General features: G+C 40.5%; 1 protein-coding gene across 2 annotated transcripts; it reads left to right on the top strand.

Moving 5' to 3' along the window:
• Positions 1-402: 402 nt before the first annotated feature.
• Positions 403-7686, top strand: LOC114306535 (uncharacterized). 2 transcript variants are annotated; one of them, XM_028251827.2, is made up of 4 exons: positions 403-740; positions 955-1701; positions 6686-6785; positions 6921-7686. In XM_028251827.2, the coding sequence occupies exons 2-4, from the start codon at positions 973-975 to the stop codon at positions 7487-7489; spliced, it is 1398 nt and encodes a 465-aa protein (XP_028107628.2). In that variant the 5' UTR covers positions 403-740; positions 955-972; the 3' UTR covers positions 7490-7686. The 2 variants fall into 2 exon arrangements, with proteins under 2 accessions (XP_028107628.2, XP_028107614.2); XM_028251813.2 differs by having other exon boundaries at positions 405-740; positions 6686-6806.
• The last annotated feature ends 19912 nt before the right edge of the window (positions 7687-27598 follow it).

Below are 27598 nucleotides of genomic sequence, written 5' to 3'. Positions count from 1 at the left end.
TATTTTTTTGACTAAAATAGTAAAAAAAAAACTACAAAATTTTTCTTCCCAAACAAACCCTTATGTAAATCACTCCAAACCACCTTTAAAAATTTATTTGACATCCTCTAAATAAGTACACTTATTTAAATAAATATATTTATATAAATCACGTCAATCTTTATTTTTTAACACATATTTTTATAAAAAAAAAATAAGATAGCCCCCAAACCACCCTTAATTAGCTGGGAAAGGTCAACTACGGGTCACTACTTGACTTTGTGAACTAACCAGCGGAGATTTGGAAAAACAAAGGACGTACGTGAGATTCCTTAGACATATCATTTAAAACATATATATATATATATATATTAAATTCAAATGGGAATCAAAATACGAATAAAACAAAGCAATAAAATAATCAAACTTGAGATTCAAAAAACACTAGAAGAAGCATCCAAGCTTCTACCTCTCTGATCACTCTCTCTTATAGCTTACTCATCTCATCAGTTCTTGCTCTTCTCTCCATAGCCAATGCTCTGCCTTCTTTTAATTCTTAAAAATATTTTTCACCTTGAGATCTTCACCCTCCTCCTCTCCATCAGAAGCTACCTCTCACTTTCACCTCCAACTCTCCCCAACCCCACCTTTAAATCCCCCCCTTTTGCTTCCACACTTTCCACTCACTCTTTCTCTCTCTCAATCCCCACTTTCTATCTCTAGAAATAAAGCTGTGAGAGCTCCTACAACTATCTCAGAAGGTGAAGAGTTAATGAAAAGCTTTCAAGCTATTAAATTTCTTTCTGCCTTTTTTATTTTTTGTTTAAATGTTTTTATCAGCTTTTTCAGCTTATCTGTCTCTCTCTGCATTCTCTGAAACCTATCTTAATTGCTCTTTATTTCCTTCTCTTTTATACTACATTGTGTTACTGAATCACATTACTTCTGAATTTATTGTGTTTCTACTTTCTACAGGTTTGAAGATTTTCAAAAATGGATTCGAAGCTGAGAAAGGCGCCATTGCCGAAGCCTCTGATGCTGAAGGATTATCTCTTGGACGATCTCAGCTCTTGTTCTTCGAGCGGCTTCAGATCGTATCCGAGAACACAATGCTGCACAACTGTTCGATTCATGCTCGAAATTGATCTCAAAAGCAGAGATTCAAATCGCAGGAAAAGTAATCTCAGGAGCAAATCAACAAACGCTTCGTCCCCGTCAAAAATGTCGGCATTTCAGCGAGCGTCAGAGGTGCTGATCAACGCAGTCAAGCTCCTCCCGTTCGCCGCCGTAAAGTCATCTTCGTCGTCACCGCCTTCGAATCAGAGCAAAACGAAGAACTCAATTTTACCGAGAAGCCTCTCGCGGAAGCTCCTGAAAAGAAGCTTCTGGAAGAAAACTGAGAAGGAGATCGAACGGTGGAAATCGTTCGAACATTTTCTCGAACAAAATGAAAATCTCTCCGCCGCCGTAACTGCCACCACCGCCGTAACCGCCGCCACAGACTCGAACAGTTCGATGAGTGAGAGTAACAGTGAAAGTAACAGCTGGTCAGATAGTGATGTGTGCTCTTCAGAAGGTTCGTGCGGCAATGACATCGTAGTAGATGTAGAAGAGAAGAGGCGTTTACCGGAAGAAGCGGTCAGCAAGAGAGGAGGCGTAACAGTCGGTGGCTTTACCATTGAAGCCGCAACAACAACAACAACAGCAACTAACAACTCCACTGTAAGAGTTCTTGTTTAATGCTTCGCACCTATTATTATTGAGCAATGCTAGGTATCATGAAAAAACTTTCATGAAAATGATCATGAAATATTTATAACCTTTGGATTACACTTAAAATAAAACATCACACACTAATCAAGGTAATCTAAGCGTCATAAATTTTTCATGATCAGTTTCATGAAAGTTTTTTCATGATCCCTATCTTTTCTCATTATTATTATCCAGCGATGGTTGGTGTCATGAAAAATTTTTTATAAAAATAATCATAAAAATTTTGTCACCTTGATTACATTTAGAATAAGGCACCATACACTAATCAAGATAATTTAAGAATTATAAATTTTTTATTATCATTTTCATAAAAAAAAATTTATAATTCCTAACTTTTCCCATTATTATATATTGCCCTTTGTCTGTTGTTTAACAAACCTTGATTGAATTGTTTACTTGTCAAGATTCCATTAACACTGTTCGCTGTTTGTTCGTTTTTTTTCTTCGGCTAATTACACCTAGTGGATGTCAATTTTTTTTTTTAATTTAAAAAATCACATATTCATAAAAATGTTTATAATTTTGATTATTAAAATTTATAAATATTTTCATTAATTTGTAATTATTTTATCAAAATTTCACATATATAATATATTTCCTTTTTTTTGATAAATTATATTGGTAGTCTCGTTTTTTGTATCATTTTGGTTTTTATAATTTTAATTAATTTAATTTTGACTCTTAATTTTAAATTTTATATCAATCTCATCAAATTGATAACCCAAATCAAGGTTTTGAAGGAATTTCATTAAGTTTGTTGAGGTTAACTCATTGAATTGAATAAATTTATAATTTTACTTATAAAATCATAACATATAATGTTTATGTGTGTATTTTTCATTAAAAATACTAATAATTGTAATTAATTGGATTGAATTAAAATAAAATCAAATTTTAAATTTAAAATCAATCCAATTAAAATTAAGAAATCAAGACAACGATAAAAATATAAAGACAACATGTATAATTTGTCATGTTTTCTTTTACTACTTCCACTAGCGAGGGAGGTGCAGACAAAATGAATTTCTTAAAAGTTTTTTTTTTTTTTTGTTTAGAGTATTTTGGAGAAAATAATTTACGGCTGGGTGGAGTTCACGTGTGGGGTATATCTCGGGAAGTATAGAGTACGTCTCGGGGCTACGAAATTAAAATAGGATTGAGAGAACCGATGCCAATGACTCCGCTACGTGGTGTCTATTTGCGGGATCCACGGCATTGAATCGCTACTAGTATTTAAGGTTCTTGGGGCACGAAGTACTAGATTACTCCTTCTTAATTTAAAACTATTTCAGTAAATTACGGAAAAGTCCTCGGGCTTTTCGGTCCACTCATAAATATGTGCCGTTTTAGAAACCAAAATACGAAGCAATGTTTTTGTTAAAATGTCCAAAAATGCAAGTAGCAAAAACGTAACAAAATTGTTTTGGGAAGTGTCAAAAATGTAAATGTGAAATTATAAATTGGGACTCATGACAAAAAAATAAAAAAATAAATTTCTTTTGTTTAGTAAGGATATTTTGATCATTTTAATTTGATTTGACACTATAAACAAATATTAAACTAAAAAGTCAAAAATTAATTTTTTATCAACTTCTCAAATCACTTTTTGAAAAGCTAAAAAACTTGATAAAAAATTAAAAATTAATTTTTACTAACTTCTCAAAACACCCTAGGTGTGAATTAACTAAGGATTCTGGGGGGCATTCTCGGTATTTTGTTAAGTTTCAATAACTTTGATTTGTTTAAAAGTTAGGAAAGAAATACGGAAAATAAGTTGACTTAATTTATTTTGGATATGACGATTGACTCAATTCAAATTAAATTTAAATTTATACCATATATTTTATTTTCAAATAATTTAGGTGATGTTTGGCATGAAATTTTTAATTATTTTAGTTATAAAAGATAAAATAAATTAAAAAAATATTAAAAAAATATTAAATCTAAATTATAATCATTTTTTTTTCTTTATAAAAATCAAAAAAATCCAAAAACTTATTTCAAACAACACTTTTCAATTCCAGATTAAAATAGTTAAATAACTAAAAAAATCATAAAGTCAAGCTACATTCTAAACTTATTATATTATTTTTTCAAACTTATATATATATATATATATATATATATTACTATGAGTAATAAATTATTTATTTAAGCTTCAAAAATATACTCTTGTCAAGCAGCCGGTTGACTTTAGTAGTCAAAACTAGTCTTCAGATTTGCTTTTCATTGGCGCAAGCTAAGATCATTTTGTGTTGGTTTGGAGAGCGGGTAGCTTTTTTTTTTGGTTATTTTAGTCTCGAGTAAAAAATTTGGTTTGGGAAGATTTTTTTGATCTTTTTGATTTTTTTTGTGAAAAAAGACTGTAATGATTATGGGTTGTATGTGATGTTTTGTTTGTTGTACTTAAAATAGTTTATTTTGTCTTTTATGACTGAAATAGTCAAAAAAACCCACAACTTATCTTCCCAAATGGAGCCAAGAAATTTTTTTTTTCTTCTCCTTTTTGGTTTTTATACAATAGCAAACCCACCGACAAGGATATATATATATATATATATCAAAAATTTAGAACAAATTACATATATCTCTCTCGAGATTTAGATAAATTACAGATATCCCTTGAGGTTTGAAAAATTATAAATACCCCCTAAGGTTTATATTTTCATAACAAATTGCCCCATGATGTTTAAATTTTCATAACAAATTGCCTCCTAATTTGTTATGAAAATATAAACCTCAAGGGGGTATTTGTAATTTCTCAAATCTCAGGAGATATCTGTAATTTAGCTAAACCTCGAGGGGGTAAATGTAATTTGCCCAAAAAATTTAAGTAACAATATACACTATTCTAAGATCATCCACAGTAGATACTCTTCAATAAATTTGTAAAATATAATTAGTAACGTCTCATATTTGATGCTCCATTGGAGTAGTAAATTCTTACCAAACAAGTTTTTATTTGAGTTTTTGTAAATATAAACAGAAAACTGAAAACGTAAGTGTTACTAAACGACACCTAAAAATTTTAAAAACTCAAATAAAAACTTGTTTGGTAAAAATTTTGATTTATAAATCAGTGGTCTCAGTTTATAAATTTGGCCAAAAAATGAAAACACAAAATATGTGTTTCCATTTTGAGTTTTCAGTTTTTTTTTTTTTTACCACTCAACACTAGCCAACACCCGCCACCATTTTCCACCACCGTCTTCCGCCACCACCACCCATCCCCAACCACCACCTACCACCACCACTCACTACCCACCTGCCACCACCAGCCCACCAGCCACCACCAACCACCACCAACCCACCAACCACCCACCACCCACCTGCCACCCACTCGCTACCACCACCCACCCTTTGCCACCACCACTACCACCACCACCACCACTCACTACCCACCTGCCATCCACCCGCCACTACCATCCACCGCCCGCCGCTGCCACCCGCCACCTACTTGCCACCACCACTCACCACCCACCAGCCACCACCATCTACCCGCCACCACCACCACCACCACCACCACCACCACCAACCACCCACCACCACCACCACCACCACTACCCACCACCCACTCACCACCCACCTGCCACCACCACCCACTCGCTACCACCTACCACCCGCCACCGTCACCCACCCACCCACCACCACCACCGCCACCACCCGCCATCCGCCACCCACTTGACACCACCACCCACCACCCGCCACCACCATCCACTCATTACCACCCACCACCCGCCACCGTCACTATCACCGTCACCCACACACCTACCATCACCACCCACCACCCATCCGCCATCACTCACCACCACCTGCCGCCACCACCACCCACCACCCGCTACCAACACCCACTCACTACCACCCGCCACCGTCACCCACCCACCACCACCACCACCACCATCACCCACTCGCTACCACCCGCCACCGTCACCCACCCACCCACCTACCCACCACCGCCACCACCGGCCATCTGCCACCCATCTGCCACCACCACCCACCACCCACCCACTGTCTACCACCCACCACCCACTGTCTACCACCCACCACCCGCTACCGTCACCCACCCACCACTCGCCACCGTTACCCACCCACCACCCGCCACCGTTACCCACCACCCACCACCACCACCCATCCGCCACCACCAACTAGCCACCACCCACCACCACCAGTTACCTACCACCCACCGTCACCACTTTCCACCACCATCTTCCGTAACCACTTGCCACCACTTGTCATTTCTCACTCTTTTTTATATTTTTAAATTTTTTAAACATTTTGTTAATTACCAAACGCGTTTATAGTTTATGTTTTTCTAAAAATAAACAAAAACCAGTTTATAAAATTTTTATAAATATAAACTGAAAACGTAAACGTTACCAAACACACCCTAAGTGTTACCAAACGACACCTAATTGTTTGAGTTGTTATGTTAAATTTGTAGACACTAATAGACTGGGATGGAGTCAAAAATCTTAAATTGGAGTGACAGAGTAAATGAAAATAAATAATTGTTTTTTATTTTTCTAAAAAAAAAATTAAGTTGGGAGCCAATTTATGGTTTGGAGTAAGGGTTCATATGCAAAATAGAAAAAAAATAAGTTAAGCCCCGGCTCAGTATAAATAAATAAAAAAAAGAAGACAAATTTGTGCTGCAATTATCTAATATGGTGCTACCATTGTTGCTCGCAAATTTTTAAGCTAATGACGTATCAATGTGAAAAATAAGACAAAATGGGGACAGTATATGATCTGTCTGCATATTATAAAATTCAACTTAATTTTGTCTGATATTAGAAGCATAGTTTTGTACTAATGGTAGTCAACTTATACTGTCTCTTTTGTTTTGTTATTTATTTATTTATTTATTTTTCTTTCCCCTTTTTTGGGTATCTGATTGTCTAACTTAAATTAGCATGGTGAATTATTTGAACAGAATAAATGGCCAAATGAGGAGGAGAAAGAACAATTTAGTCCAGTATCTGTACTGGATTTTCCATTTGATGATGATGAGGAGGTTTCATGGCCTTTCAAACGTAGGCTCGCCCGCCTCGAAGGTCTATATCTCTCTTAAATTGATATGAAACTAATTTTCCTAGCAATATGCACTAATTTCTCACTATTAGCTCCAACTGACGGAAAAAAAAAAAATTACATTTGATGATCAACAGGAACAAAACAAAAGCTCATGGATAAGATCCACCAGTTTGAGAACCTTGGTCAACAACTTGATCTGGAACCACTGGACCTTGAAAAACAGTTCTCATCATCAGAATTCGAAGATGAATCCCGTGAACCTGCCTCGCCCTGTCTCTCGGATTCTATCCAAGACGAGGAAAATGAAGCAGAACATAAAGCATTAGACTTACTTGAGCTAATAAAATTTACTATTCCATCAAGCAGCTTCAAATTCATGGCAGATGATCTGTTATTGGATTTCTTGAGAGAGAGAATCACCGAAGGACAATCACATACCATGACAGTAATGGGTGATGACGAGAAATTGGAGTCTGAACTGCTAAATGTCATTGACGATTGGGTCACTGGACAGCCCCAAGAAATGTTGGTGGAGTGGGAAGTGCAAAAGAACAGGCAAGCATATATGAGAGAGATGGAAAAGGGAGGAAAGTGGAGTAAGATGGATGAAGATGAACACAAAGATGAAGTGGCCATGGAGTTGGAGATTGAAGTTTTTGATTCATTGGTGAATGAGCTGTTGCTTGATCTCTTCTCATCCTAGGTGTGACTATTTTAATTGAAAATTTTAAGAAATCTTAAGGATGTGCAGGTGTGAATGATATTGGACAACAAGGGGTTGTTCTAAAGAGACCACCATGACTATTTAGGCACTTGGAGAGAATTTTCTGTCGTCCATTTTTTTCCTAGGTGAAAAGATGGTGAAATTTTGATATTTAAGGGGACCATCCTTGTTCTTCAGTTTTTGTATTTATTAATCACATCTGAAAAAATAATGGTAACATTTTCTATCTAGAGTAATGTTATACAAATTAAGTTCGTAAAAAATATTTGTTTGTATAACATTACTCTCTATAAATTAATAAATTTTACAAAATTTTTTTAGTTGCCCATACTAAATTATTTTAATGAGTCCTGTTTCAAATTTTAGATTTTCATTGTCACTTGCCATTTATGAGAGGAAGAAAAAATTATAAAGTTTACTAGCTTGTATACCAATTTTGCTTATCAAAATGTTACTTTCTGTTTCAATATTTTGTTGAAGGAAATGTCATAGGAGCTTTACCTTGCAACAAGCAAGAGATCACAACTGGCATGTTTAGCTTGGTAATATGTTCATATATTTCATGTTTTTTAGACCGGGATGCTACACACACCAATTGATATACTAATTAGTGTACCAACATATGCTATGACATTGACATTTCAACACTATGACCTCATCCATTATGCAAATTATAAAATCTCAAAACTTCTAAAATTATGTCACATCATCCGTTAATACACTAATTAGTATACCAACTAATGCATATAACATTTGATGATACAGCGTGTTCCAGGTGGAACAGGTCAAGCTGATCCACGCTCCTCAAACCGGTGCCCGAGTGACCAAGCCCACCAGAAGACCTGCACAAGAGTTCAACGGAGAACGGGGAGTCCCCTAGCGAACCTTCCGACGAGCAAGTCAGAAAGAGAAGTGGAATGTAAAGATAGATTAGAGATAGAAAGCTTAACCTTCTTCTTATCTTCGACGTCTGCTTATATCCTCTGGTAATCATTTCGTTGTCCTTTTCGACCTGTCACCTTGGCCGAAAGTCTATGCTCTAACTTACCTTGTTCGTGGTGAAGGTGTTATATCCCGACAGAGAGGGGTTATCGCAATAAATGCTGTAAGGGGCTTATGTGGCTTGCCCTTTTTTTGCCATGTGTCTTGATATCATTGGTTCTTATTGCTACGTGGGGCTTCAGCAATGCTAGGCTTTAATATTTGAGTTATGTATTGGGCCCTAAATGGTGGGTTATAATCTTTACGGGCTTACCCATGTTAGTAGTCCCCCATTCCTAAATGCAGTTTTAGTTCAACAAAGGGAATAATGAAAAAAATGAGGGTTGTGAGAAACCGACAGGGTGAAGGCCGACCGAGAGGGGTGACCGACCATAAGGAGGGCCGACCGCGAATGGTGGTCGAGTGGAGGGACCGACCATGAGGAGGGCCGACCGCGAAGGGTGGTCAAGTGGAGGGACCGACCATGAGGAGGGCCGACCGCGAAGGGTGGTTGGGTGGAGGGACCGATTGTGAGGAAGGTCGACCGCGTAGGTGACCGAGTGGCGGGGCCGACCATGAGGAGGGCCGAGCATGAAGGGTGGCCGAGTGGAGGGACCGACCATGAGGAGGGCCGACCACGAAGGGTGGTTGGTATGGCGCGGGACTCGAGAAGCGGCGGGGCATGTATTGAAGTGAAGTGGAAAAGACAGGGAATGGGAAAGGGACAGTGGATCGTGGTCGTACACGTGGCAGAATCTTGTAGTGGGGAAAGTTAGGCGTTGAGCAAGAAGTGAAACAATAGGTCATTATAGGGTATTGAAAAGACAGTTTTGGCGGATTTTTGAAAATTTTCAAACTGGCGAAATTTAATTGTGACCCTTGGAATATAGGCAAACCTTGGGCTTTTGGTATTATCCGTTTTACGTATCTCTTTGCAAACAATCAAAATATTTCAAGTGTAAACTCTTTCGTCGCTAGTGATACACCCTTGCAACACTTTATGAATTTTCTTATGCCCGCATCCGAAACTATTCGCAGGCACACAAGAGAGATGGCCCAAGAGGAAGCAATGACCGCGAAGGTTGATCCATTAGGCGACGACGATGCGGTGGGTTTGGCAGAGCAATATCGTACGGAGCGCAGGGAGGGGGAGGGAGCAGGTCAGGCTATGCAGGCTCGTCCCAAGACAATAATCTCGGCTGCGAGGCCCATTAGTCAGGTGGAACCAGACCATTGGCACACCAAACCGGATAGGTCCGTACTGACAGCAGAGGAGTTGGAGGGAATAAGGAAGAATTATCAAATTCCCTTGGAGATAGGGCTAAGACTACCCACATCCAAGGAAAGGGTGTCGGACGCGCGACCGGGTGAGTTCAGCTTGTACGAGGAGGTTTGAGGCTACCTCTTCCCCAAGTGGTGGTAGATGTGTTGAATAAGTTAGAGGCGGCGCCAGGGCAGCTGATGCCGAACACTTGGAAGATAGTAATGGCCTGCGCGAGTGCCTAGCTTCAGGCGACCGGAGAGACGACAATGACAGTAGAGGAGTTCTTCTCCTGTTACAAGGCCTCCGGTCAGCAGGAGACTTGGGTCACTCTGCAAGCGGTGGCAGGGCGAGGGCTGGTGGCGGGTCTTTCATCGTCGATGAAGGGATGGAAGCCGAGATGGTTTTTTGTAACGGCGAACGGTGGGGCAGAAACTGGAAGATGCCCAAAAAGCCTGCACTGTCGCCAACGATCGGTTTGAAGAGGCCATGACCAGCAATGAAGATCTGCGAGCTCAGTGGGTCAAAGAAAAGGAAAAAATAGACCTGAAGATCGCTGAGTTGGAGCGGGATCTGGCAGACGAGCGCATCAAGGCAGCGGCAGAGAAGGCGGGGCTGGAGAAGGAGTTTGAGGAAGAAGAGACCAAATCAGCCTCTAAGAGGGCAGCATACCCCGACTTATGTGTCGCAGCAGTAGAGTAGTTCAAGGGATCTGCTAACTTCCAGATGGCTATCGATGTCGCGATCGCCCGCAACTTGGTAAGAGAGGGGTCTGGGGGGGCTGGCCCGTCGAGAGCGACCGCTGGGAGCAGGAGTGAAAAAAAAGTGATCCAGAGCTTCCAGCGGTCAGACTTCTACAAACATGAGATGACCGAGTTCTGGGACAGCGGCTGGAAGATGTTCAAACGCAAAGTAGAAGTGTTGTTCCCAGACTTGGACTTCAACACTGTTAGAATAGAGGAAGACGACGTGGCCCAGATCCCTTTAGACGAAGGTGTGAACGAAGAAGACCTTGCTTCGAGCGAGGAAGATTGATGAAATGTAAATTTTGGCACTTTGTTTATAAATGGAATTTTTCTTGGTGTTTTGAGTGTTGTTGTTGTTTTTTTTTTTTTTTTTGAGAATGTAATTTTTGCAGTAAACTTATGTATAAGTTTGTGAATAAATAAAATTCTGAGTTGTGTTTGTCACACTGTGGCCTTTATTTTTGCAAATTTGAGAAGAATGAGAATGGTTATTCAAATAAGGTTTCTGTATAAATCGCAGTGAAAATTGAGAAGTAGGGAAACAGTCTGACTTGTAAGAAAACCACAATGTAGAGTGGAGTTTAAAATGTGAGAATGTCAAAAAATTTGAAGTTTCAAATCACGACCCAAAAGGGAGTTAGTCTAGCTTGTAAGGGTCCTAAAAGTGAAGTTTTAAATCACGTTGTAAGGGTGTTGACAAATGAAAGGTTTGGTTGGGAAATGAAAGTTAAAAAATGTAAAGAGTGTTAAGGGGCGTAAAAACATGGACCTTGGCCGAGCGCTTCATTCGTGCTCAGTTCGGGTTGAGCCATGATTAACTCGGTCGAGCTGTTTCTTCAAGTAACTCAGTCTGGCTGAGCTCTTCATGCTCAGTCTGACTGAGGCTTTAAGTGACTCAGTTTGGCTGAGCTCTTCATGCTCAATCTGGCTGAGGCTTTAAGTGACTCGGTCTGGCTGAGCTCTTCATGCTCAGTCTGGTTGAGGCTTGTCATACTCAGTCTGGCTGAGGCTGTTCACGCTCAGTCTGGCTAAGGCTTTAAGAGACTCAGTCTGACTGAGCTCTTCATGCTCAGTCTGGCAGAGGCTTGTCATGCTCAGTCTGGCTGAGGCTTTAAGTGACTCAGTCTGGCTGAGCTCTTCATGTTCAGTCTGGCTAAGGCTTTAAGTGACTCAATCTGGCGGAGCTCTTCATGTGCAATCTGGCTGAGCTCTTCATGTTCAATCTGGCTGAGGCTTTAAGTGACTCAGTCTGGCTGAGCTCTTCATGCTCAGTCTGGCTGAGGTTTTAAGTGACTCAGTCTGGCTAAGCTCTTCATGCTCAGTCTGGCTGAGGCTTGTAACTGAGTGCTGCAATCAAGATGTTATTGAAGTACCACACAGATAATTGAGATATAAAATTGTTGTCGTGTAAAGTGTAGCCCATTTGATCAGAAATTTACATCATGTGAGAGAAGAAGAAGAACATTCAAGTGTGTAGATTGCCAAAAAAGAAAGTACAGTAATTGATCAATACAAAAATAGGAATTTATTGAAAATAACGCTTCAAGTGTTCGGTGTTCCACGGATGGGGGAGGTCTCGGCTTTCCATGTCCTGAAATCGGTAAGTGCGCAGACGAGGTCTGGCTTTAACAACGTAAGGTCCTTCCCACTTGGATGCCAGTTTGCCCTCAGCCGGATTTTTGGTGGCAAGGGTTACTTCGCGCAAAACAAAGTCCCCCACGGCAAACTCCCTCGGTCGGACTTTGCGGTTGTAATGTGTTTTCATTTTCTGTTGGTATGAGGCCCGTCGGACAGCAGTGGTTTCTCGGAGCTCTTCGATTAGGTCTAGGTCTGCCCGACGCAACTCCTCAATTAGTTCTAGATTCGGATGTAGAATTCTTGGGGTAGGCAGACCGATTTCCACTGGGATGACCGCCTCAGCACCGTATGTTAAGCGAAAGGGGGTCTCCCCAGTGGGGGTTCGAACGGTAGTGCAGTAAGCCCAGAGTACATTCAGTAATTCCTCAGCCCAGAGTCCCTTAGCAGCTTCCAGCTTAGTTTTGATGATCTTGAGAAGAAAACGGTTGGTAACCTCAACTTGGCCATTGGCTTGGGGATGACCTGGGGAAGAGAAAAATGGCTGGATTTGAAGTTCTGCACATAATTTCCTGAACTTGGCATTGTCGAATTGTTTGCCGTTGTCGGAGACGATGGCTTGAGGGATGCCAAATCTACATACGATCGACTGCTAGATGAATCTGGTTATGTTCCGCTTAGTAATTGTGGCAAGGGGTTCTGCCTCCACCCATTTAGTGAAGTAATCAATGGCGACAATGGCGAGTTTGGTTTGGCCTCGGCCAGTGGGCAATGGGCCAACTAGGTCGATCCCCCATTTGGCGAATGGGTAGGGACTGCAAAGTGTGATCAATTCTGTAGGAGGAGCATGGAGGATGTTGGCAAAACGCTAGCACTTATCACATTTGAGCACGAAGTCTGTCGCATCTTGATTGAGAGTAGGCTAGAAATAACCAGTGCGAAGTATTTTGTGGACTAGGGCTCGCGCGCCCGAATGATTACTACAGATACCCTCATGGACTTCCCTCATCACGTAGGTTGCTTGAGCAGGATTGAGGCATCGCAAGTATGGGCATGAAAAACTGCGTTTGTATAAGAGGCAGACAAGAATGTAGTTAGACGACCAGGCCCTGACTTTGGTGGCCTGCTGTTTGTCGGCTGGGAGTTCCCCCGTTGTCAGAAATAGAAAGATGTCGGCCGCCCATGGAATAGGTTCATTTTGGGGGAAGTACACTTGCGGCTGAGTTGGGGAAATGGTAGGGTGGGCTAAGTACTCGAGGCGGACATAGTGGCTGAGGTCTGACTGGTCTGCCGAAACTAACTGAGCTATTTCATCTGCTTTGGAGTTTTTCATCCGAGGGATGTGCTTAATATAGAAATTATTGAAGAGGCGAGCGAGAGGGAGTGCGATATCCTTGTAAGTCCGCATTGTGTCTTCCTTGGCATCGAATTCCCCCGTGATTTGTCCGACAATGAGCTGGGAATCGCTGAACACTTGGATGTGGCTGACACTAATGTCTCTGGCGAGGCGAAGACCTGCGATTAATGCTTCATATTCAGCCTTATTATTGCTTGCGTTGAACAAGAAGCGGAGAGCACATTTGAAATAACCACCCTCAAGGGCGGTGAGGATGAGACCAGCCCCACTGCCTTCTTTATGAGATGATCCGTCGACATTGAGGGTCCAAGAGTAGGGGTCTTCTAGCTCGGTAGGGGGTGGCGGGGGCGGAGGAGCTGTGGTTGGAGTGGGATTAGTGAATTCCAAGATGAAATCGGCAACAGCCTGCCCTTTAATCGCCGTTCGAGACCGGTAGGAGATATCAAATTGGCTAAGCTCGACCGACCATTGCATAAGTCTATCGGAAAGCTCTGGTTGTTGCATTATCTTCTTCAAGGGTTGGTTAGTGAGGACCACTTTAGAATGGGCTTGGAAGTAAGGACAGAGTCGTCTGGAGGCAGTGACCAAAGCTAAGGACATTTTTTCTAACAATGGGTAATTTTGTTCTGTGCCTCTGAGAGCCCGACTGATGTAGTAAACCGGTCGTTGGACAGAGCTGTCTTCCCTGATGAGTGCTGCACTAACTGCGGTGTTTGACACGGCTAAATAGAGGAATAGGGGTTCGCCCGTGATTGCCTGAGAAAGTAAGGGGGGTTGTCCATGCACTGTTTCAACTGCTGAAAGGCCTCTTCGGATTCTGTCGTCCACTCAAAAGTTTGCCGAAGAACTTTGAAGAAAGGGAGGCACTTGTCCATTGCGCTGGAAATGAAGCGGTTGAGGGCGGCAACTCGGCCAGTAAGCCTCTGAACCTCCTTAACCGTTCTGGGTGACTGCATTTCAATTAAGGCCTTGATCTTTTCGGGGTTAGCTTCGATGCCTCGCTGACTGACCATGAAACCCAAGAACTTTCCAGATCCTATGCCGAAAGCGTATTTCTCCAGATTGAGCTTCATTTGATGTTTTCGTAGGGTGGTGAAGGTCTCTCGCAGGTCAGCCAGATGATCAGTGGAGAGCTTGCTCTTGAGCAGCATGTCGTCGACATATACTTTCATGTTTCGGCCTATCTGGTGATAAAAAATGGCATTGATCAACTGTTTGTAAGTGGCTCCAGCATTTTTCAACCCATATGGCATCGCACAGTAATGGTAGGTTCCCCGATCGGTGATGAAGAAGGTGTGTTCCTGGTCAGACGAGTGCATCAGAATTTGGTTGTATCTAGAGAAGGCATCTATGAAACTGAGCATTTGATGGCCGACCGTGGCGTCAACCTGTAGGTCTATGCGAGGAAGAGGATAGCTGTCTTTGGGGCAAACTCGGTTGAGGTCAGAGTAGTCGACACAGAGTCGTCATTTACTATTGTTTTTACGAACCAGAACTACATTCGACAGCCATCTGGGGTAGTCCACATTTGTGATAAACTGTGCCTCAAGGAGCTTATCTACTTCAGAAGCAATAAGGTTATTGCGCTCCGGGTAAAAAATGCGCTGCTTCTGGCGGATGGGTAAAAAATAAGGCTCAATGCTGAGACGGTGGGTGATGAAGGAGGGGTCAATACCTGGCATGCCGGAATGGGTCCAGGCAAATACATCGTTGTGCTCAATCAGGAAGGTGGTGAGGTCGGCCTTGGCCTAAGAGGATAGTTGGCTGCCGATCTTGGCAATTTTTGCCGGGTTGGTAGGATCGATAAGGACCTCGACGAGCTCTTCCACTGGTTCCCCTCTGACCAGCTTATCCTCGTCTCTGACGTAGAGTCCTTCAATGATCATAGCCTCCTTAAGCTTGACTTCTTTAAGTGAGGCAACATAACACTCTCTGGCCACGGTCTGCTCTTCCCTCACTGTGCCGACTCCAAGATCGGTGGGGAACTTGATGGCAAGATAGAAAGTAGATGTGATAGCTTGGAAGGCATTTAGAGCGGTGCGGCCAAGGATGATATTGTAAGCAGAGAGGCAGTTGACAACAAGGAAAGTGAATAACTTTGTGGTCTACCGCGGGTATTCGCCGATTGTGATGGGAAGATCGATGGAGCCGATGGAGGTCACCCAGTCTCCAGTGAAACCGACCAACGGGGTTTGGAGAGGAAACAGACTTTCTTCCCTGATCTTAAGCTGCGCGGAAGGCATTTAGGAAAATGATGTCTGAAGAATTACCATTGTCGACGAGGACTCGTCTGACTTTGTAATTGGAGAGGAGGGCAGAAATGACGAGGGGGTCGTCATGGGGGTAATGGATGCCTATGCAGTCGGCTTCCGTAAAGGTGATGGGCTCCATCCACTGCTTGGGCTGTTTGGGAGGGCGGTCTAATGTGGCAACTTCTTTATTTGAGCCCTGTCTTATTTTTCTGAGTTCTGTCCGCTGAGCCGAGCGGGATGGGCCTCCACAAGCAAGCCCGCCGACTATGACTCTAATTTCTCCGACAGAAGGGGTGGGGTTACCTTGTGCTTGGGGTTGCTGTGGAAGGCGATCATGGCCAGAGTTAGGTTGTGCTGGTTGTCGGGGAGGTGTGCGCCGGCGGTTGTTTCTGATGGGTTCGGTCATTTACCTTTGCTGAGGGCGGGTTTCGGTGAACCGACTGAGACGTCCCTGACGTATCAAGCCCTCGACCTGATCTTTGAGGTTAACACACTCCTCGGTATTATGACCGTGGTCCTAGTGAAAACGGTAATATTTGGACTGGTCTCGCCGATTGGAAGGTGACCGTGATGGTTGGGGCCATTTCAGGGGGTAGTCTCGTTGAATCTGGTTCAAGACTTGTTCCATGGAGGAGTTGAGGGGTGTGTACCGTTCGAACCGGCCGGGAGGTCGGACTGGTGCTGGCCGGTCGGCTCGGGGTGGTCGGTCAATATACTGTGGTGTTTGGTGATTGTACTGGGTGTTTCTAGTTTCTGAGTCCTTTCTCTTCTCTCTGGGGGTCGGGTTTTTGGATGTAGGATCTTGTCGAGCGGCTACGGAATAGTTCATGTATTTTTGGGCTTTGGAAAGTAGGGCTGCCATGGAGGTCGGGGGGTTTTTTGAGAGAGAGAAAAGGAAATCAGATGATCGTAGGCCAGCCATGAATGCCGTGAGGATGACCTTGTCATCGTTTTTCGCCACCTGCAGGGCTTCGATGTTGAAGCGGGTGACAAAGCCGCGCAGCAACTCCCCCTCAGTCTGACGGATGTTAAGGAGCTGGGTTGCCGGACCCCGCTGGCGCTAGGCTCCAATGAAATGGCTAAAAAAGGAGTCACTGAGGTGCTGGAAAGTGGAGACAGAGTCTGCTGGCAGTTGACTAAACCAGAGTTGAGTCGACCTCTTGAGTGTCACGGGGAAAGCCCGACACATGATTTCATCGGGGAATGCATGGAGGATCATGAGGGTTCTGCAGATCTCTAAGTGATTGACTGGGTCCGTTGGACCATCAAAAGAGTCGATCGTGGGCATTTTGAACTTAGGAGGTAGAGGTTTGTCCTTGATGGAGGCAACAAATGGGGAGTTGGCTGTGGTAGATGGTTTATGCTGTATGTTCTGCATGACCCCTTGGAGTTGGAGCTTCATGGCTCGGAGTTCTGCGTCCTAGAGAGGAATATTGTCACCACCGGAAGGCAGCGGGGGCTGGACGCTGCTGGCCTCTCCTTCGGGGGTTGGTGCTGGGATCGATGGATGTGGGCCCCGGGGTGGCTGGTTTATACCTAGGGGAGAGGGTTGCAAGCCTTCCAAGTTGGGTAGATTAGGCTGCTGGATAGTATGGCTCGGGGCTTGTTCTTGGTTGGGTGGGATATCTGGAGGTGGTGGAAGAGGCATAGGAAGGTTTCTTTGGAGTAGAGCATTAATCAGGGCTTGGTTTTGCTCAGCCAGGCGATTAATACTGTTCGTGAGCTCGGTGAAATACTGTGGTGGGTTATTTAGATTGGGAGGGTCGGCTTGATGATCGGCAACATTGGGGTGAGAAACCATGGATCTAGTTGTGACCATCCACCTTCACAGGTGGTAGGAGGGGGTTATGGGGAGAGGGTCTCCGGCGACAATGAGCACAACTGGCGCGCAGAACAAAAACTTTTTCACAGACGGCGCCAACTGATGATACAGCGTGTTCCAGGTAGAACGGGTCGGACTGATCCACGCTCCTCAAACCGGTGCCCGAGTGACCAAGCCCACCAGAAGACCTGCACATGAGTTCAACGGGGAACGGCGAGTCCCCCAGCGAACCCTCCGACGAGCAAGTCAGAAAGAGAAGTGGAATGTAGAGATAGATTAGAGATAGAAAGCTTAACCTTCTTCTTGTCTTCGACGTCTGCTTATATCCTCTGGTAATCATTTCGTTGTCCCTTCCGGCCTGTCACCTTGGCCGAAAGTCTATGCTCTAGCTTACTTTGTTCGTGGTGAAGGCGTTCTGTCCCGACGGAGAGGGGTTATCGCAATAAATGCTGTAAGGGGTTTCAGTAATGGCGATGTGCAGTGGCAATAACTTTGCAGATCTTTCTCTGCTTATGTGGCTTGCCCTTCTCTTGCCATGTATCTTGATGTCATTGGTTCTTATTGCTACGTGGGGTTTCAGCAATGCTGGGTTTTAGTATTTGAGTTACGTATCGAGCCCTAAATGGTGGGTTATAATCTTTATGGGGTTACCCATGTCAACATTATTTCTTTTTAAACAAAGGAAGAAAAAATTCAAGAACTCCTCGTTTTCATGTTGTTTTTATTTTGTGTTAAACTAATTTTTAAATATTTCTAAAAGTGAATTGTTTTTAAAATTTACTTGAAAAGAATTAACCATAACAATTTTTTTTACTGTATTATTTAAAAATAAAATAAAATAAAACACAACTAAACAAATATAAAATGCCAAGCCCAAGCAAGATTGTCATTCTTCATCTAATCAACAGCCTTTTCATCTCATGCCATAAAGGTTAAATAATAAAAAATATAAAAGGTAAATTACTCAAATCTTCCCTAAATATATTGCTTAGTTCATTTTTGTCTATAATATTATATGTTTTAATCGAATGTATCCTAAACTTCAAATATCAATAAAATGTAGGCCCTTTCCCAAACCCACATCTAAAAAAATAGGTGAAAAATATTTATGTCAACCTTAACATGCTGAAAACTAAATACATAATAGGCTCTTCGTTTGATAGTATTTGGTTATTTGGTATAACCAGAATCATTAAAATATGACCTAAGCTTTTCTTGTCTCCTTTGTGCACTACAATTACAGGATAGGGTTACATTCCATATCAGAAATTAATAATGGAATGAGACAATTTAGATTAAGAATCAAAATAAAATAAATAATCTACTAACAAATCTCATGCCTAATAAATAACTCGGAATGTACAATCTTCCTTTTCTCAAGTTGTATTTAGATAGCTGTATCAATATTCGCACATATCATGTGTGTCTAAAATCAATTTAATTAAAAAAAAAAAAAAAGTGCTATTACTATAAAAAAAAAAAATCACAAAATAAAATACAAACACTCCATGCTTGTGGATGGTAGGTTGGCTTTGTACCATTCTATGATTTATTTGTATGTCGTAACATTTTTTTTTTACTAACGTGTAGAGGAAACAAAAACAAATCAGTCTTGAGCCCACAAAACAAACGTGCCTTCATTATTTCAGTGGGTCTTTAATGGGCCTAATGTAAGTGGGCGGCCTAACTCTGGCACATGACCCATGTGAAACTGCTCCAATCCTACGGCTCCAATTGAAAGTTGACAACCCCACACAATTTCAACGGCCGAGATTGTTCATCATTAAAATCCCCCAATTACTTAAAAAAGGGTAAATTACATTTACCTCCCCTGAGGTTTTAATAATTACAAAAATCTTCTTACTTTTTATGACATTGTCAATATTCTCCTCCCATTAATTTAGTCCAAACGGCGTTAACTTTGTAGTGAAAATGATCACAATTTACCTACATATAATAAAACAATAGTGTTTTTGAATTGGGAATGGGACATTTGTCTATGTGTCAAAATGTGGATCATTAAATTGATTCAATCCAAGGGCTGAAAATGCCTTATTCTCATTTGTCTTATAATTGAGATCAATTTTAGTAATTTTAAATGGTCCAGATTAACTTTTGGTTCCCACTCTCACTAGGAATGACAACAGGGCGTGGTGGGGTGGGGCCGGGGATTATACTCCCCGTCCTCAATCCTCGAAGACACAAATTTTCCCATCCTCGATCCTCGGCGGGGACCCTATCAGCCCCTCCACCCCCGCTCCCTAATGGGGATCGAGTTTCCCCGATCTCGAAAAATCCCTGAAACTATTTTTTTTTTTTTTAGATCTCATACTGGTACTGGCAGGAACTCCCCAGTTTCCTACCAAGCCAGCACGAGGGTTTTCAAATGCAAGAATCCTGCAATACATAGTTTTAATTCACAAACTACAACCAATTGGCCATATATGCCAAGTCATATCATCAGTTAGTCTTACATGGAAAGTGCAGAAGAAAAAAAATATATCATCTGAAGCACATAGCATCTACTTGGGATCATAACAAAATGTTTTAAAAACAACTGACTGAAAAATGCATTTGATCAGACTACAAATTTGTTCATTACACACACACACACACACACATATATATATATATATAGACGATAGATCTGCTTCTTTTTAACCAAATCGATGAGTTGCTCAAATTTCTTTGACGTTTGTTGTTGAATTGCGACGGTGGGGGAGTGACTTGATCGGTGAAGATCCAACGCTTAGATTGTTTGATGCCTCACTCCGATTTGAGAGAAAGAAAGAGAGTTGTGATGGTGAAAAAGGGCGAGAGAGATAGAGAGAAGATTAGAGGCAGTTGTCTCAGTTGAGAGGCGGTCGTCTCAGTTGAGAGGAGGACAGCTATCACGACCTGCTCCCCGTACCTAAAGGTTAAGTATCGTGATGGCCAGTAACTGAAGTTACTCCGGCCAATTCTTAAACAAATTACTAAACGCAAGAAGAAAAATATTTAAGTGAGGGTACTAAAATAATCATTGGAGCTTCTATTTTTATAACAAAATTTATTGACCAAAAATACCAATATTTACATATAAAGAATAGAATTATAAATACTATAAAAGTGCTATGTGTATTTATTCCGCAGCCCCGCGTCTAAGACTCTCCAAAAGCTATTTTTGAATTGCATTGTTTCCTAAAAATTGGTAAATAGTTTTAAGCACATGGCAAAGTAAGAAATATTACACTAAGAGTATAAGGGTATAAAATCACCATGGATAATTATTAGCTAAACAAAACTTGATATTAAAATACAGAGTATATAATACGGAAATCATTTGACATATAATACATAAATCATATAAACAAAATAATCATAACCACGGTACAGAACGGAACAAAATAGATGTATAGACTCAAGAGGTGGCTCGTACGAACTATAGAGGTGACTCCCACCATAGTGTAGCATTTAGCTCCACACCAGATGTCACGACCCCATCCCGCCCCTAGTAGAATGGTGCCATGATAGCCAGAAATCCGAGATTACCAAAAGCCAACTTACAAAGATTCACACACAATCAGAGTATACATATAGGGCTTACATGTGCGGATGTAATAAATTTAAATCTAAATAGTCCTTAAGAGTTGTGCATAGATTAAATGAAATGACATACAACTTAACATGGCTTTACAACTTGGATACAAATAAAATAAAGTATATATTACATCTTGATCAAAAGACTTCTCAAGCCGGCATATACAAAAGACATGTAATACAAAACTAAGAAGCATAATCTTCAAGATGCTAGCAAAACATGAATCTGAAAACATCTTGCAAATAATCATCTAGGCGTCACCGCCTTCTTACTCGTCACCTACATATATATAAAGAAAGGGTGAATTTGGATACTCAGTGAATAATATTAGTAATAAAGGTTTAAATGAATGATATCCGAAATCTTATTTAAAACGATACATAACATAACTTGTACAAACATGGGATGAATCAAGTTCATCTATCAAGTCTTTCAAAACTTCAAGGGATGCTTACTAGCATCAATATAGTACAAGGGATGACATTCCAGACAAACCCACGCAAAAAACCGTCGGTGGCAAGACAAAGGAGATATTTCAAACAAACGCGCTGTTGCATTATAGTCTTCTAGCACTAAGGACTTTCCAAGACAAACGCACTAGTTGCATTATAGTCCCCTAGCACTAGGGACTTTCCGAAAATGTCATCAAAATGAACATAATACTTGATACGAAAATTAGGGATAATCATTCATGCTTGAATAAACACTTTTACAAACGAAACAAACAAAACTTTTATCAAACGTTGGAACATAGCTTTATTAAAAATACCACTCACATAGCTCTTCAGGTGTGGGGATTTCAAGTAAGGATCCAAGGCCTACAAGTACATAATAAATCCCATTGAATGCATTTCAAGAAAACAAGAAGCGATGCTCAAAGATAGATATAAAATGCATTCCTAAAACAAGTTTTGCATGAGTGTAAATGATCTCAGCATTTCTTTCAAAACTAAGTCAAGACAAAGCAAAACACGTGCGGGGTTAAAACACTGTTTCCCATCTCGGGAAAACATGCTGGGTACCAACCAGGTCTTGGCCAAGGTCCCACACCTCTTGGCCGGGGTATGGTCCCGACGACCACATTCAGGGAGACGGAGTTTAGAAATTCTGGGTTTCTTTTTGAAGAACATAAATGCTAAAATCATAACTTCATTATTCAAAATCTGAGATTTCATGAGATGAGTTTAAAAACATGGACCTGGGTACCCATACTTGAAGATCTTATGAAAACAAACACAAAAACATGGATCTTGATACAAACTTTCGGATCAAAACATGGTTTTATTTCAAGAACACAAGAACATCATTTTCTCTTTCTAAAACAAGTTTTAAATCAATGCATGGCTCATAAATCATGCTAGATCATGCAATGCGATCATATGAACATAAAGAATAACAAGAGTAGATAAAGAATTTAACCTCACAACACGAATCTAACGATTCAAGGTGTGAACATCAAGCTTGGAAATCTATTCTCACTCTAAGAACTCTTCTTCCTCTCTTCCTAGAGCTTCTCTCCCTTCTAAGACAAAGATATAACAAATGATATGTTTTCTCACTCTACCGGCTGACTTAACCCTCTTCTGGGGCACGTGGCAACGACTGGTTGGTTCTCCTCAAAAAGTGACTGACTGACAAGACAAGAGCATAACAAAGTGTGTACAAGAAGCAAGGTGACAAGGGTACTCTAACAAGGTAAGGACCTCGGGTCAAGACATAGGCTTCGGCAAGTAAGGTCTCAATGATCTCGGCTAGGAAGGATAACACTTGGCCTAGTTGTGCCACACCTCGACCTAGATGTGCCACACCTCAGTCTAGGTCATTCCAGTCCCGAAACAAGATCACTAGGTGCAAGGTTCAAGGATGTCAGATGCCTAGATGATAACATCTCGGCCTAGATGATGACATCTCAGCCAAGACGCCAGCGTGATGATGGAGGTCAACCAAAGTGGTTCCAAGATGGTCTTAGATGTAAGAAGTTCAAAGGTGACCTCGGATTAAGACAAACTAAGCAAGGAACAAAGCATGCAAGCAACACTTAGATAAAACAAATCAAGGTCTGTAGATGCAAGTTTAAGCAAGACAAAGGTCATGCAAATGCATGCAAGCATGACTGAGACAAGGTGAGCGTTGTTATACCAGAAATCATAAGCACAGTACAGAACAGAACAGATGTATGGACTCAAGAGGTGGCTCATACGAACTCTATAGGTGGCTCCCACAATAGTGTAACACTTAGCTCCATACAGCACTTTGCTCCACACTAGAAATCAGAGTATCAGTGGATTCATGACAAACAGAGAGTCACAAAGTGACTAATCAGAGGGCCAATGGTTTATTTAAGTCCCCCAAGGCATAGGACCTCTGTGGTGGTACTTATAAAATAATTACTTAAAACACATTTTAATAAACAGTTATATCCATGGGTTTTCCTTATTATATAAAATAAAGTTCATTAATTAAAAATGCTAATATAATTTATAAAACACCATTTACATAAAATAAATTATGGTAACTCAAAACATATGTAAAACATATAATGGTAACTCAAGTTATAATATAACTCACCTTAAAATTAATACCTCACTCTTTCTTCTTCACTTCTAGTATTTCTTCCCCTCTCCTTGCTTCTGTTTTTCTTTCTTTCAATTCATAGCCCCATTCCTCCTTTTATACTAAGTTTAATACTTGTTCAACATGTTTGGGTGACACGTAGCCTCTCTAATTGTAGCCATCATCATGCTATGAATCTTATCCCTCAAATGGATAAGTGTAGAATAGTTCCTTATTTATACTTTGACCCATAAATTTCGTACTAATTACATTGTTTTACAAAATTACACATAATAATACAAATAAATCGTATATTTTCCCAACTGTGATTAAATAATATTAGTATTAATTTTGAAGAATAATTAAAATATGGGTTGTTACAATAGCGGAGCAAGGGAGTCGGTGATGATGGGAGTGTTTTAGAGAGAGAGAGAGACCGAGAGAGAAAATGGAAAGGCGGAGTGATTGTGCAATGTTTTAGGGTTTGGTTTATATATATATAGATGGGTAAAATGGTAATTTTACTCCGGGGATAAACTGGGGCGGAGACGAGGACGAGGCCGGGCCGGAGACAGGGCTTGGACACTTATCTCTGTCCCCAGCCCGAAACTGATCGGGGATTGATTTTTGAATAGCATCCCCGTCTTGTCAGGGGTATTTTTCGAGGAAAACAGCTTAATTCAGGATCGAGGGTCAGGTTCAAATTGCCATCCCTAACCCTCATAGACACATTATCTTTTCTCTCTTTTTCCTTCTCTCACAGACTTCTTTTCACACCTCACATCTCTCACTGACATTTTCTCTCTCTTTCTCTCTAATTTTGATTTCAAAATTTGAAACTCCGTTGTCTCGCACACCTCTTCCTCTTCCCACCACACATCTTTCCACCAAGCTTTCTCTCTCTAAGTGATCTCTGGTGGTGATTTATACCATTTGGCTCTGACAGAATATAGCCCCACTGAAAGGGGGTGATTTCTACCATCTGCATCAATGTTTGCCTCATCTCCTTCTATACAGCTCCAAGGTAGAAAGCTAAATCCTCACCCCTTTTTTTTTCTCCCCATTTTTGTTATTGTTCCGTTGGCTTTGTTATTGTTCAATCGTTGTCTCTTCTCTCTCTAATCTAGACAGCTCTTTTTTTTTCTTTTCTTTTTTTGAGGGTGTGTGAATCTGGGGTTTTTATTTGGGTTTTGGATTTTGATATGATAATCAATTTTTGTCTCCTCTCTCTCACTTTTTCCCCCCTATTGAAGCTTGGAAGTGTTTGGGTAACAAAGGGGTTGCTTGGTTGACTAGGTTGTTTAGCAAAATTTTGTTGACTAGAAACATGCTAGATGAGTGAAGGAATAGTATTTTAGTGTCAATCTATAAGAATAAAGGAGATGTCCAGAATTACAACAACGATAGAGGAATCAAACTAATGTGTCATATAATAAAAGTATGGGAGAGGGTGATGGAACACATATTACGAGATATAACAGAAGTGTCAGAGAATCAATTTGGGTTTATGTCTGGCAGGTCAACAATGGAAGCAATTTATCTTTTCAGGAGAGTAATAGAAAAATATAGAGAAAAGAAAAGAGACATTCATATAGTATTTATCAACCTTAAGAAAGCATATGCGAGAGCGCCCTGGAATATAATATGGTGGGCGTTAGAGAAGAAAGGGTGACAAAAGATTACATTGATGTGATTAGGGACATGTATAAAGAGGTGATGACCACTATTAGATCGCCTGCTGAAGAGACAAATGAATTTCCTGTCACTGTAGGGTTATACTAAGGATCTATCTTAAGTCCTTATCTTTTTACTTTAGTTATGGATGAGTTGAGGAGAAATATTCAAGATAACGTGTCATGGTGTATGCTTTTTGTAGACGATATTATGCTAGTGGATGAGACTAGAGAAAAAGTTAACACAAAGTTAGAGATTTGGAGAAAAGCTCTTGAATCTAAAGGATTTCAGATAAGCAGAACTAAGACAGAGTACATGGAGTGCACATTTAGTAACAGTAACAATGAAAGCAGAGGAGAAGTGAAGATTGAGAACCAAGAATTGCCTAAGAGCGAACATTTTCGTTGTTAGAGTTAATTATCACAACAGCGAGGGAGATTGATGCAGATGTGGTCCATAGGATTAAGGCGGGATGGTGTAAATGGAGAAGTGCGTCTAGGGTACTGTGCGATAAACGAATACCCACTAGACTAAAAGGTAAGTTCTATAGAACGACTATTAGACCACCGATGTTGTATGAGACGGAGTGTTGGGCAACCAAGAAACTAGGGGTGTACACGGTCCCGATTGGTTCAGTTTTGAGAAAATCCAAGAACCGAACCGATCCTAATGGTTCTGTGATTTTGAGAACCAGATCAAACCGTTACACTTTTAAAACCGGACCAGAACCAAACCGAAAAAACGATTCGGTTTCGGTTTGGTTTACGGTTCCAAAAATTTCTATTTACAAAAATAAATTGTTAATATTAGCAAAATAATTACTCAAACTAATTACATTTAACTCATGATAAAAACTAATAATATTAAGGCATTACTTAATATTACATATCTATATAATCCTAATATCATTAAAATTATAAAAAACCAATTAATAAAAATAAAACTTAATATTATATATATATATATATATATCTTTTAAAATTCGGTTCGGTTCGGTTCGAACCGCGGTTTTTTCATAAAATCCATTAACCGAACCGTTTTTACAATTCTCATATTTCTTAATCCGAAACCGAACCAATTCTTAATAGAATCGAACCAAACCGTACGATTTGGTCTGGTTCGGTCCGGATTACCGGTTTGAACGGATTTTTGAACAGCCCTACAAGAAACATGGAGATAAGATGAGTGTGGCTGAGATGAGGATGCTCAGGTGGATGTGTGGCAAGACTAGACAAGCTAGAATTAGGAATGAGCGTATTGGGGAAGGGGTAGGAGTAGCACCGATAGAAGATAAGTTGAGAGAGAATCGATTGAGACGGTTTGGTCACATTCAACAAAGACCAATAGAGGCAGTAGTGAAGAGATGCGATATTGTAACGGTAGATTGGAGTGTTAGGGGACGGGGTAAGCTTAGATTAACGTTGGCTAGCGTTGTAAATAGAGATATGGATCTATTTAATTTGAATAACGAAATGGCCTTTGATAGGGCTGTGTGGAGAAGAAGGATTTATGTAGTTGACCCCATTTGATGGGACTTAAGGCTTGGTTTGGTTTGGTTTGGTTTGCTTGCCGAGAAAGTGGTGAAAAAAAGTAAAGAAAGTTAAATTTTGGTTATTGTCATTTCTGGGTTTTGCTGAAAGGTCTATTATGATTGTATTTTTATCAAAATTATTTTTTTTTATTGGGTTTTGTACTTAAGAACAAGGGTTTCTTTTAGCTAATCGTTGGTTACTGTGTTTAGTTGCTGAGAAAGTAGGGGAAAAGAAGAGAAAATAAAGTGTTGATGTTCTTAATTTTTATTTTCTTAATTGACTTGGGTTATTTGTTCAAGCACCATTAATCTATCTCTTTATATTTTTTCCGCTCTATCTTTAAGCACCATTATGTTTTCTGCTTCATATGATGTAGCGACTTCGACGGCGACAATGAAGCAGACTAAGGTTGTGGGTATTTGTCTTGGTCTTGCTGGCTCTGTTTCAGTGTCTTGGTCTTGCTGGCTCTGTTCAAGGATATCCCAAATAGGTATTTTAATTAGTTAGTTATGCTATAGATGTTCAAACCATGGGAAAAGCTGTTGGAAACTTTAATTAATTAGTTTTGTTGATTAATTAATTATTTTTGTTGCTAAAATTGTGATAGATTTGAACTATACCTTTTGGTACCTATTAATAGTTGAAGTTTTTATTTCATGTTTTCTATTTATTATTATTATTATTATTATTATTATTATTATTATTATTATTATTATTATTATTTTGCAATATTTCTTGGTAATAGGGTGCTTGGC

The sequence above is a fragment of the Camellia sinensis genome, chromosome 13, assembly GCF_055761805.1.
Source record: "Camellia sinensis isolate YWXY chromosome 13, ASM5576180v1, whole genome shotgun sequence".
In the NCBI taxonomy this organism is placed as follows: domain Eukaryota; kingdom Viridiplantae; phylum Streptophyta; class Magnoliopsida; order Ericales; family Theaceae; genus Camellia; species Camellia sinensis.
Note: the sequence above shows the minus strand (reverse complement) of the source record. Positions and strands in the feature narration are given on the sequence as shown.